Source organism: Martes martes (assembly GCF_963455335.1).
Source record: "Martes martes genome assembly, chromosome: 1".
Classification (NCBI taxonomy): domain Eukaryota; kingdom Metazoa; phylum Chordata; class Mammalia; order Carnivora; family Mustelidae; genus Martes; species Martes martes.
The window spans coordinates 193,779,721-193,792,860 of NC_137888.1; the positions used below are offsets into that span (position 1 = coordinate 193,779,721).

The 13,140-nt window shown below is 46.8% G+C and overlaps 1 protein-coding gene across 1 annotated transcript in view; it reads right to left on the bottom strand.

Moving 5' to 3' along the window:
- Positions 1–13,140, bottom strand: part of CACNA2D3 (calcium voltage-gated channel auxiliary subunit alpha2delta 3) — an 866,841-nt gene that overhangs the window by 178,940 nt on the left and 674,761 nt on the right. The window contains exons 19-24 of the mRNA XM_080820180.1: positions 11,002–11,073; positions 10,670–10,731; positions 9,244–9,311; positions 5,241–5,286; positions 4,985–5,082; positions 2,507–2,600 (exon numbers count right to left, since the gene is read on the bottom strand). Coding sequence (XP_080676306.1) covers positions 2,507–2,600; positions 4,985–5,082; positions 5,241–5,286; positions 9,244–9,311; positions 10,670–10,731; positions 11,002–11,073 — 440 coding nt within the window. The remainder of the gene's footprint in view (positions 1–2,506; positions 2,601–4,984; positions 5,083–5,240; positions 5,287–9,243; positions 9,312–10,669; positions 10,732–11,001; positions 11,074–13,140) is intronic.

Consider the following 13,140-nt stretch of genomic DNA (forward strand, 5'->3'; position numbering starts at 1 on the left):
CAAACTCAGGACAGTAGGCTGGAATGGGAACAACTTAAAGGAGAGGACGAAAATGCATAGAGGAAGCTTTTTGCACTGACCTAGTAAATCGAATCTTATTAGTGGAATCTGTCATTAGTGACAATAGCAACTGAGCCACGGAATCCAGTCTGCAGGTTCTACAGCCTAGAAATGTCTAGGACCTGAATTCTACACCATTTCAGGTCACCATCTTGTACCTTCTACCAGAGCATAGGCTTATTCTTACCACCACCCCCAAAGAGATGAGTAAAAAAAAAAAAAAAAATCCCTGTAGGATACCATGCACAGGACCCCTAAGAATGGCCTTATCAAAGAAAACTTATTTTAAAATTCACTTCAGATACTTTCTTCCACTTTCAAGGCAAATTGTGTATGTTTGAGCAAGTTCAGGATGTTCACAATGCCCACCCCTTCACAAAAAAGCAAATGGTCCTTGTCCACACATACATAATTTCATTCTACAATAAAAGTATGGAGAGAATACTGTTTCTTGACTTTGCCTCCCTTCCCTAAATGCTAGTAGCAATTTGACTCGAAGCACTATCCACGTCATCTTTAATATAAGATAATTTGGTTTCTTGATCTTTGATGGGAGTCAAAGTGGCCAATACTACCTTTTAGTGTTTAAGGGGTGAATAAAAACCAACACTATGCATTTGTTTCTGTTTGCAGCCTACCCAAATTGGAAAGCCAGGCTGCCCAATCAGTTACAGATGTGGACTACAAAGTAAGCTACCATTTTGGAAATCTTTAGCATGTGTTAGGAGTGAATCAGCAATCTTTGCACAGGATTTTTGAGTTTCATGAGAGCTTAAAAGAAACATTTCCACATCCACCAGAGAATGCAATTGCAGGAAAGATTCTGATTCTTCCCCAACCTACCCAGGGAATAAGAACCACGTAGGTAAGCAGTCCAAGAACACCCCCGAGTTAATGAGAATGGTAATCTCTCTTTGGGGTTTCAGACTCCTGGAGTAAACTGCCTGTCTTACATCTCCACTTGGGAGATTTGAGCTTTAAATGTCTAGAAGAGAACTCTGGACATGCCTGAATATCCCAAACCTAGTCTTCTTTCAATGTCTCCTGTCCTAGGAAATGGAACCACTATCTATATAGGTGTTCGTGTTGTAAACCCGAGAATGATCCTTGACAGCTCAGCCTTCCTCTCCTCAGTCAGCAGACCCATCATCAAATCGGAGTTGGGGGGGGGGGGTTAGGGTGGGGGGTCTCATTTTGAAGCATGCCACAAGAAGATCTTTCCTCTCTGTGCCACTGCCTTGGTCCAAGTGGAAAATCCCTTGAAATGCTGTAGGAGACTTTATTACTATTCTTACGCCACTAAACTTTATTCTTCACATAGCAGTAGAGGGATATTCTTTAACAATGCAATTATGATCATATCCTTCTTAAAAATCTTAAAATGTCCTTCTTAAAATCATTCAATGACTTTATAAAACTCATAGCATAGAATCCAGAATCCCTCACCTGACTCCCAAGGGCCTGAGCCATCTGGCCCCTGTATGACCTCATCTCCCAACATCTTCCAGTTTACCTTCTACATTTTAGTTCCGTTGGCCTTCTTTAAATTCCTCAAATGTGTCGAATACTATTGTACCTCAGGACCTTTGCACATGCTGCTCCATTTTCCTTAGAATGCTCCCTAACCCTTGAACTGGTTTCTGCCCAGAAAAACCTTTTGTCTTTCATCTCCACTCTAGGCCTTGTCATACTCTACATGTCCCTACTTCTTTCAAGGTAGTTATCACAATTCTTAATAATCTGGCATACTACACACCACAGACACCATGATGGCAAGGACTATGTTTGATTGAGTTAGCTCCATTTCACCAACATCTAGTCCAGTGCCTAGCTCGTAATAGACACTCAACCAGTATCTGATGAGTGAGTGAATGAATGAATGGATGAATGAAAATGAGAACAGAATGAATGATAGATAGGATAGAAGAGAATATACAAAAGGGAAGGTGAAGAAAGGAATGGAGCCAAAAGCCTTTGATAACAATGACCATTGCCCAGCCCCCTCTCCCCACATCCTCTGCTTCAAAACTAAAACCACAGGGTTATATCCTGACACCCTCATGAAACAGAGCTTCTACTTTCCCATCCTACTTACAACCCAGCCTGGCCCAGATCCCAAGTCCCCTCCAGACTGTGAAGCAGCAGGAGCCACGGCAGGCAAGAAGCTAAGTGCTCCTTCTGCCTCCTGCTCCCTCGGAAGCACCCCCCACCTCAGCACACCAAATTTCATGTAATGCTAAAACTCAAATTATATGTCAAACCCAGGAGCTTGCCACCCAAGCCCGAGCCGCTAATCTGCTCGAGCTCTTGTGGTTTGGAGCTTTGGGGAAAATTAAAGCACTTTAACACCAAGTTCCTAAAACAGTTTAGTTCTTTAAACCATAACCATATTTCGGACGGCTTGTGGGGAAATGACCATGAAAGGGGGACACGTGCAAACACTTACTCAGATTTGTTGAGGGCGAGACTGGTCCAATAGGCTTCAATGGGAGCGCTCACCACGGCATCGAACAGGACCTCTTGTATCAATTCTTTATCACCTGTTGGGAGGGGCAGACTTGAGAAGATGGCTGTGGCTGGGGTCCCCGCGGGGGGCATATGAGGGGCTCACCTCACTCACTTCGTAGGAACCGCAGGCGGCTTTCTCCCACTTTATGCATTTACCTCCCACCAGCTGAAAATACGGAACAGTTCTGACACCTGATATGCCAGCACCATGGGGGCCCCCAAAGCGTTCGAGGGAGATGACGGTAAATGGATAGTCTCATCTAGGCAGTAGTTCGAGCCACAAACCAGCTTGCCTTAGACATTCGCTCTGTTTGTCCTCATTTCTGTCCTCTGTCATAATCTGCAATTCTTCAGGGCCCTGCTCCCCATCATTTGTAAGAAGAGGAAGGGATGTGATAATGAAACACTCCTATTTTGTGATTCCTTCCATTTAGAAGGTTCTTGTTGGGACTCCTGGGTGGCCCACTCAGTTGAGCATCTGCCTTCAACTCAGGTCATGATCCCAGGGTCCTGGGGTCGAGCCCCGCATTGGGCTCCCTGCTCAGTGGGGAGCCTGCTTCTCCCTCTCCCTCTCTCCCTGGCTTGTGCTCTCTTGCTCACTCTCTCTTTCTTCCAAATAAATAAAACGTTTTTGTTTTTGTGGTTCTCCCCCGCTGATCTAAAGTGGGGAATCTGACCCTATCCAAAAGGACTCTTGTCGGCGATGCTAAGGAGTCTGGGGGATATCAGGAGTCCAGACCAGGGGCCAACTAATTATCACTTCCTCCCCTCGGCTGGTGTCCCACAGGAAGTGGCACTTTGCTGTAAAAGCAAACACTGAAAACAACTCATCATCGGAAAGACAACGGATACACTGAGATAGTGTTATGTAGTGGGATACTGGAGAGTAATTCAAATAAATGCATCAGAGGTAAATAAGCAACACATAAATCTCAAAACGCCATGAGTGAAACACAACTTGTAGAGCATTACATATATTATACCATAGGTAATACAGATAGTATACCATATATAAATGTTAATACACAAAATAATGAAAATAATGGAACATCCTGTTTAAAGATAACTATAGAGAGAAAGTAACAGTATAGATCCGTGGGAGGTAAGGGACCAGTTCGGGGTGGGGGTGATTCTCTTTGGGAGGCAAATGGAACTGTACAGGGCAACTCAGGGGCTTTAATATTATCTGTAATGTTTTATTCCCTTAAAAGTACCTGAAGGAAATATGGCCAAATATTAAGATTTCATAAAGTTGGATGGTAAAGGCAATTTTTTAATATTATCTCTATACCTTCGTTTTCTATTTTTTTTCTTAAAGATTTTTTTTTTTTAAGATTTTATTTATTTATCTGACAGAGAAGGAGAGAGATAGGGCAAGCACCAGCAGGGGGAGCAGCAGGAGGAAAGGGAGAAGCAGGCTTCCCGCCCAGCAGGGAGCCTGACACAGGGCTCCAGCCCAGCACCCTGGGATCATGACCTGAGCTGAAGGCAGACGCTTAACAGACTGAGCCACCCAGGCACCCCTGTACCTTTGTTTTCTAAATATGCCATTCAGACAGTCCAAGAAAATGAAAAATGAGGCTTATGTGATGTTCATCTGATCTTTTCTCTTCTGGAGCCTGTGCCAAAAAGTCAATCCATTCCACAGAGCTGTAGTTTAGAAGCTAGATGAACCTCCCTACATCTGTCACAGGGCTGCTGTGGGGGTTCTGTGAGGTAATACCCATAAAGGACTGCGCCCATCACTGAGTAAGTGGTACCGGCCAGGGGTAGGGACAGCTGCTGGGCTCACTGGTGGCCAATCTCTCCTTGACCAGATGAGCTGCTGGAACTCATCTGCCCATCCAGGGGCTGCTTGAGCACTCGATGAGTGTCAGAACTGCAGCTCTCTCCTTGCCCCCTCTGCACCAGCCACGGGCCATTTCTGACTCAGTGAGCGCCCTCAAGGGCCTTTGGTAGGAGCACAGGCAATGGCCTATATGTCATGGGAGGCAACACCTCAACGTGGTGATCCCGCTCCACAGAGAACCAGACCTAGAGTATGGCCCAAGAGGAGTCCTATTTCCTGCCCTCGTCTCTCATTTGTAAAATAACGGAGCAGATACTCACAATCCCTTCCCAGTGATAACATTTCCATACTACTCAGACGCTGGACTAAAATGGCCCGGTAGGGGGACAAATTCAATGCAAAGGGTTGGACTGGGAACGGGAGTTCTGTGTAACTTTCAGGAGCCCTCGCTCTTCCTGCTGTTCCTACAGGAAGCGGACATCTGGGTGGCTCTGATGGGGCTGATAATCCCAGCCAAAGCAAAGCTTCCCCTGAAAGCTGAGGGGAAGTGTGGTTTTGAGCACTGCCGCCCCACCCCGCCCGGCGATGGCCTCATACCCAGACAGGACGGGTTGAAAGCACACTCACATTGGAGCAGAGGTTCTTTGCCTTTGAGGTAGAGCTTAATAGCTTCTAACTGAGACAGATGACGGTGCTCCGGGTGTAGGTCAGTGTTGCAGTAGGACCTAAGGCCGTGACAGGGGCCAAAACAAGAACATGGGAGGATTTGCGGCATCACCTTCCTTTGCCTTTGAGCCGGGAGGGTTTGGAAGGGAGTACAGAGGACTCGACATCAAAGACGGCAAGCAACACCCGTGCTGATGAAGGATGGTTTAGTTCTTACCATTCATCTGCCAAGGACACGTCAGGGTGTTCTAAGTCATGCAGGCCTGGAGGTCAAGGAGAAAGGGTTAATGAGTAAGGACCACCTGCGTGGGTCACTGACAGCTCTTATCCTCTCTTGTGCTTCAAATGTTCGAGGGACAGGCCGGCGAGTGGTGAAGAGTAGGCATCAACCCCAGAGAGATCCGGCTCTGTAGGCGGGACTCTGAACAAAGGAAAGGACGCGGAACCCTCTCCCCACATCCACCTCCCTCACCCACCACCTGGCGCCTTCCCAGGCTGAGTAACCCAGAAAAGGCTGAACTCCATGAAGACACAATACACCAGTGAGTCCCAGAGATGAGCTTAGTATGATGGTGCAAACACCGATGCTGGAGCCCCGCACGGCCCGTGCAGGGAGCTGGGCCCGGTCGCTTAACTCGGGCGTGAGGTCAGAGGGTTACTTTGTTTTTCCACGTGTCAGTTTCTTCATGTGCAAAACAGGAATAATCATAGTCCCTAACTGCTGGGTTGTGAGGGCAAAACGATAAGTTGAACGATAGGAAATTGCCAAGACTCAACTGGTTTTGACCAGGAAACATTGCTAGTTGTTACAGGATCCTAAGTAAAAATGAGCCATGGGTCCACAAAGATAGCTGGGACCACTGGGGTGTGCAGGGAATTGGGGAGTTTTTAACAGAACGTTCTAGACCACTCTAACTCTGTGGAATCACTCTCTTTCATTATAGCTTCATGTGAATTCACTTTGAAGGTCCATCGGCAGACACACACTTCTGAGTAATGACCGCGGGAACTCGGATGGTGCGTACAGCCTGTTGGAGGGGGTCAGAGTTTCCCAAATGGCCAACGGTATCGTACTGGACTCAGGATGCCAATTTCCTCCTCAAATACAAATGTTTAACATAAATAGCAAAACACTAGGCCTAATATTGCACACTCCTGCTTGATTTTATAGGAAGTAGGGAGCACACCGGACAGAATATCATCATATGGGAGCCAAGCGTCATTTCCTGGCTCCAACACCCACCGGCTGAATGATTTTGGGGGTGTCATTTCAACTCTTTCGGTTCCATTAGTCAGAAGATGTGGATGATAGAGCCTAACCCATGGACCCCGTGAGAGGGTTACGTGGGACAGTGATGAGTCCCCAGGGTAATCTACGCAGCCATCCCTGACTGCCTCTGTCCATCTTTTCCTCCCTTTCTCCCTGCCTGCTCCCTTTCCTGCCTTCCCTCCCGGCATCAACTCTATGCCGGATACTATTCTAGGCCCTGAGACTACAGCGGTGAACACAACAAAATCACCACCCTCATGGTATCTGTCCTCTAGTGGTGGGAAGAGATACACAAATAAGATTCAAATACATAGCATATCAGTTAGTGATGGGGGCTGTGAAGGAAAAGAACCAAGCCAGAGATAGGAAATAAAGGAGAAAGAATTCCCCTTTTAAGTAGGGTAGTCAGGGAAGGCTTCAGTGAGAAAGTGACTTTTAAGGAAAGACCTGAAGGAAGTGAGAGACAGAGCCATACAGATAACTGGGAGAGAGAGCTCTACAGAAGGAATAACCAGTGCAAAGGCCCTGAGGTCTTACCTTCCTGGAATATTGGGTTAATGATGTCAACTCTATAAATTTCTCTAGTATCTGTTCTCATCCACAAATCCCTCTCTGGCTCTGTTTCATAGGTCCTATAAATGAATCCCCAGAAGGGAGATCTTTCTGATTGTTTCCTCTCTGAGTTCCCAGGGAACCAAGGAAATGGAATTTTTCTCTAAGCCGCTCACCTCTGATTTTGGTCCTCCTGACACAACATCTACTGATGACTGATAATGCAGACAATAATGACATAAGGTCTAATTCACTGAACTACTATGCTCTCTCTCTCTCTCTCTCTCTATATATATATACATATAATGATATATATATACGTATATACATATGTAACAGTGCATATACATATACACACACACACATATATACACAAACACATATCATATACATACATACCATATATATACACACACATATGTATACCATTACACATATATACATATATATGTACATATATATGATACAAAGTGTCAGGGAGATTCAGAAGAGAAACAACTTCAGCAAGTAGACTGCAGCCCATACCTTCAGCCTTACTAGCAACTCCTTACACTGTCAGCAATCTGTCTGCTTGTTGACCATCTCTGTAGTACATACAATGGCAAACCATGCTGAGAATGCCCACATTCTGTGGGGCAGTGTTCCTTACGGAAGATCCTACAGAAGTATGGCTGCCATCCCCAGGGAAGCCTAACTTTTCCCAGAACAGAGCAGACCAATGATCGTGCTGTGGCTCTTATGAGAACAAGAACCTCGACCAGTTAGTCCAAGGGGAAGCTGCTTTCTCAGGCCCAGCTCCTCCAAGTTGGCAGGACTGACAGAGGACCGACAGAGAGAGGAAGATCTGACCTCGCTGGTATGGAAAACGAGCTACTCTTCTCCTTGCTGGGATTCAAACCAATTTCTAACATGGTGACTACAGTGAGTTCTGAAATTCTCTCTGTGACCTCTCAGGATAACAGCTATGGAACAGCAGGTAAAAGACAGTGAACGAAGAATGACTCAAACGACGGTGTGAAACAACGTGTGTGGTGGTGAGGCGGGGAGAGACAGAGAGAGAAAGGCAGGCCTCTGTATTGAGGATCGGCTAAGGGAATGGATGCGTGAGAGGCCAGCAGTCCACTCATAGTCTCTCTTTCTATTGTTCTGACCATGAGCTGTTTCCTCAGCTTGACCTCAGAGAGCTCGGACATGAATTTTTTGGCCTCATGGGCAGTGATATCTGCAGAGCTACACCTGGCTCACATGAGCTACACTTAGCTCATTCATCCAGAAAATTCGAGAAGTTAAAAAAAAAAAAAAAGATTTCTGAGAACACATCTTGTTGAGTATCTTGCCCAATTTATAAAGCTACCTGCTCCTTCTTTCCAGTCTCTGGGAAGAGACATCACATGATGTTGATGACCTTTCAATCTCCTTCCTTGTCCTTAAGACCTTATGATTCTTTGGGAGACAAAAACTTACACCTGTAAAACAATGCACACTAGCTGGCAGTACCCCAGGAAGCTGGCTGTGGAACTTGGCCTCTCAGGGAGTGCCAATCTCTCTATTCTCCACTACATCATCAGAGTGAGCCCCGGGAGGGTCCAGCTTCTGGAAGTTCACCACATGCACTTGTAACCAGGTCTAACTCATTAAAACTGGCTCATAACCGACATACTTTCTGGGGACACTCAGGAAGAGCCCTGGTCTGGTCTTGCTCCTTCTTCGTGGAGATGTAAAATCTAACACCCACACTGGGTGAGGAACTTACTGGGGCCACTCAGGGAGCAGAGACTTTCAGAGGTCAGCTTCACCCTCCCCGTGAGTCAGCGATACCAGGGAAGGTTCCTTCTCTGAGGAACTGAGTTACTGGCTCGTGGCAAAGGACGCTACGGGCATGACAGTGGTTTTAAAGTTTAAAGTGCTGGAATGACAGCTACCACTTGCTGGGAGTTTAGATGTGCCTGAGCTTTATGAAGACGAGAGGATTTGGGAATCTCAAAACGCTCCTTATTCCTTCGGACCTGTGTATATCATCCAAATGATCCTATTTCCCCTTGGACTTGAACTGCTTGAAGCGTAAACAAGATTTGTGGCTCAACCGTGTAGGAGACTAAGGCTTGCGTACCTTTGTTTCCATGCTATTCTCCCTGGGCTTGAATTTTTACACTACTTTGTGTTTTGTGAGTGATTTTTATGCCTGGGAAGAATATAGTTGGCGGATGATACCCTGGGTCGGTTCAACAGTTTTGTGAACTGAAGCAGAAAAGAAAGACATGAAATCATCAGGAAGGCCACCACGAGCTGGGGGGGTGAGGTGTCCCACCATCCAGAAGGCGAGCTCCCATCAAATGGACAGTTAGTTGAGTGAAATGGCCAGGATGGAAGGATAAGACAGGTCAACACGGCATCTTACCTTCTTCAATGGTCACATTCCCTCGGAAGAAGTATTTCCCGTGACCTCTGGAGAGCGCCACACCTAAGCTGTGCAGAGAAACAAAACAGACCTTGAAACCCATGGCATTGACTGGAATAGACTTGTGACTTCACTTTTTATTTTCCATGTTCACATTTCCATCTCACGTTCTGTCAACAACTGTCCCGACAGTTTACTTTCAAAACCCCACTGGTTATCACTGGTGTTGCTTTTTCTGAGGTTCAATCGGCTTCTTCAAAGCCATGTCTGCCTGGACTGTGCCAGCAGCCCTTGGCTGCCCACGTGCATTTTCAGAGACGCGACAAACTGCTCGCCCTTCTCTCGGATGCCCTCGGGAGAGCCATGCGCCCTGCTCTTCCCCACTACCTTACACGCTCCTGCCCTCCAGTCAGCCTCACATGGGGCTTTCCAGACCCTAGAGTTTACGACTGGGGAAAATGAATCCCCTCTCAAGGACGAAATGAAAACTTTCCCTACACTAGGGTGTGGCCACGCTATTGTGTTCTGGGCTTCTAGTCTAATAGATGCTCCCCCCACCCTTCTCCCGGGCTTGATTTAAGCTCCTTTCTAAAGGAAGAGAATATATTTAGGAACATAGTCTCTTCGTTTGGCAAACCCACTTAGTGGTCATGGGTTCCCTCGACTACTCTGCTTCCAAATGGAATCAAACTCAGGATCCCCGGCAGTCTACGATAACACAACGCCCTAATTTATTTTTCTGATTCATCGAGAGTCAGGAAATTCTTTCTCTCCTCAGCTCTGCGAGGCATCGGTTCGGGAGTGAAGCGGCCCCACAGAAATGACTTCTTAAATAAGTGTTACAACACTAAGGGCATCGTAGCAGGAGCCTCTAGGAGGCCACATGCACCTCTGAAAGCAGGCAATGAGGCCAGGCCATCTTTCAGGACAGTCACAGAGAGATAACAGGATCCAGAGGTAGACAGGCACAGAAGGACAGTTCGGAGAAATTAAAATGGAAGCACAACATGGAGGGATGGGTATATGCTACCTCCTCGTGCACAGGCTTGCTTGTTTGATCATGGAACTAAAAGGTGAAATGGAGCTCACCGGGCAGCAAGTGAGCCAGATGGTTTAAGGACCTGGCAACCCTCTGAACGCCCCCGCTCCACCCTTTGCTGGAACCCCCAAAGCTGACTTGCTTGATAATGAGATGCAAAAGCCATGACCAATCGAGTGAGTTCTCCTAGGTGAGCCTGAACCGTCTTCCCCCTTCCGGAAAACAGAAACAAAAGCAGCCTGGGAAAAGCCCCTTCCTCACTCTTTCCAGCCTTTCGGCAGGGTGTTTGGTTATCTTCAGATGATGAGCTCTGAGAGCGTCAGCAGGTTTTGTACAAACACAACTGATGGATCTGATGGAATGTCCATGTATTATGGTCAGCTCTACCTGAAAGGAGTACCCTTGATGTCTGTATAATAGTAGTCATTTGTCATCACCAAAACCCGTTTCTAGATTGAAAAAAAAAAAAAAAAAGTCGTAGAGAGAAGAAAATACGGTTAGTCTGCTAGGTGAAGCTTTCAGAAAAAAATAAAAACAAATGGACACACTATGAGCAGGTTAACAGTACTACATGAATCTCGTTTGAGATAAGTAAAGACAAGAGAAAAATGATCTCAGCGAAAGATATTTATTCCAGATAGAGCTTTCAAAGCTAATTTTTCACAGTGGGTTGTTTTAAATTAAGCGGGAAGAAGGTTTGAGAAAAAAAAAAAATGTACCCCTTTGTCCACTGTCTTCTTCACCTCCATGGAGAACTTCCCAGTCTTCCGGTTTACCATGGCATTTCTTAACTAAAATGATCAAAGAAAGTTCGGTATTAGCTCTTCCCCCGGTTGCACGTTATCTGGACATCTTGCGTCCTCCAGCTCGGGAGGACATTTGGTGGTTTGGGTAAAACAGAGGTATGACAGGGCTGGGCTGCGTCCCCATCAAAGGGTGAGCACAATGGCTCCAAGTCAGCATGCTGGGCTCGGGCCTCTGAAACACGGCTCCTGCATAATAAACATCCAGCTGCCCTACCGGGGGAGAGAGGCTAACAACAATAAATGCCTGTCAACTTCCATTTGGGGGTGCTCCTGGGAATCTCAGGGAAGCACCCATGATGTGGATGAAGCCCGACGGTCCAGGAACCGAGCCCCCCCCACAGCGTGAAAACACTCTAGAAGCAAGAACGTCTCTGGGACAAGTCACATTTTCCAAAAAGGGTATTCATTTGTCATGAAGAAATCATTTTTCAAAACAGAACCAAGTCAAAGGTGTTTTTCTACACAATAAGAAGTTTTTCTTTTCTCTTCTTTCCTTTCTTAAAGACCAACCACCTGGAAGACAGGGACTTGCTTTCTATAGCACGAAGCATCTTCAGATGCTCCCGGAGAAACCTGGTGAGGTTAACAGTCTTGCTTTACAGTGACAGGCAGCCGAGGGGGGGGGACCCGGTAACTGAGTTTTGGAGGTTCCATCCAGGGACACCGAGCTTCGTGCCCTCCCCCCTCCCCCGGCTGACCTCTTCTAATTATGTGCGGCCCTTCTGTGGGTTCCAAGATGGACCGCAGACGCCGTGATGAGAGATGGGCCGTCGTGGGCACCAATGGGAGACGAGGGGGATGCCAGTGAATGGAGGAGGAGTAAATGCTGACAGGCCACAGCCTGTCGGGAAAGGCTCTTTCCCAGCCCCTTGGCTCCCCCCGCCCCCAATCCTCTTCCCTCTTCTCTTCTCTGAGGAGCTTGACTAAGATCTGGCCGATAGAAAACTGCAAAGCTTGCAAGCAACCTAAATTTGATTCGGGGCTGTCTAGATTTGGGTTCACATTCCCATCTTCTGTGAGAGAGGGAGAGAGAGAGTAAAAAGCATAATTTTTAGCTGGAGGCATGTATAAAATAAAACATATATTTTACTCTAGATATTTTTTAACAACACATAATGGGCATTTCTGGAAATATTTTCCCATTTTAACTTTTGTGGTTTTGGATGGGGAGAGCTGGTCCTAATTAAGTCTACTTTCTAACTTTTAAGAACGGCTCGATTTATCTTGAACATGGTTTTCATTTTTCCTCTTTCTGGTGCCTGCCTAAAGCCATTTGGGACCTTCCCCTCTCACATTCCCCAGGCGGGTTGGAGATTAGGTAAGCTTCTCCAAGAGTCCGTACTGCCCCGAGTCCGTACCGCCCCGCCCCCAACTCCCAGTAGCACCGAACAAGCAGCATGGGGGGGGGGGGTTGGTGAGGGCTGGGGGGGGTGGTGAAGGCTGGGCATCTCCAAGGCCAGGGTCACTGACGAGTCCAGTCTTTCTCTTTTGGACTACACTTACTAAACACCTACATGTGGGGCAGGACGGCGCTGTAGTGAAGGACTCTGCAGCCAGAGCTTATGAAAGAATCACTTACTCTCTCTATGCCTCAGTTTCCTTCTCTGCAAAATGGAACTACTGACAGCACGCATCTCACAGAGCTGCTGTGAGAAGTAGATGAGCTGAGATTTAGAAGAGTGCCTCATCCACCCTAAGCACTCAGTAGATGTTAACTGTCCCCACCATCGTCCCCACCACCATCACCATCATCGTCACTACTGCCCTCCCCCACTTAAAATGCCAGACCAGGATTCAAGCTCGAGTTTGCTTGACACAGATCCCATGCTCTAAACCCACATTCTTCAAACTTCGACTACGAGGCACATGAAAAATCTTCCTCTGTGATGCCCCCCGCTGTTGCCTATTTTAATAGATTTCATTGCTTGTAAGTGCTGCTCATGGACCAATCATGGACTTTGTGACCTCCCCCCAACTCCTGCATTAAAACTGCTGCTCTTCACCCCCTGTGGGTGGGCACAGACCAAAAAAGAGGCAGGCCACCAAAGAGAA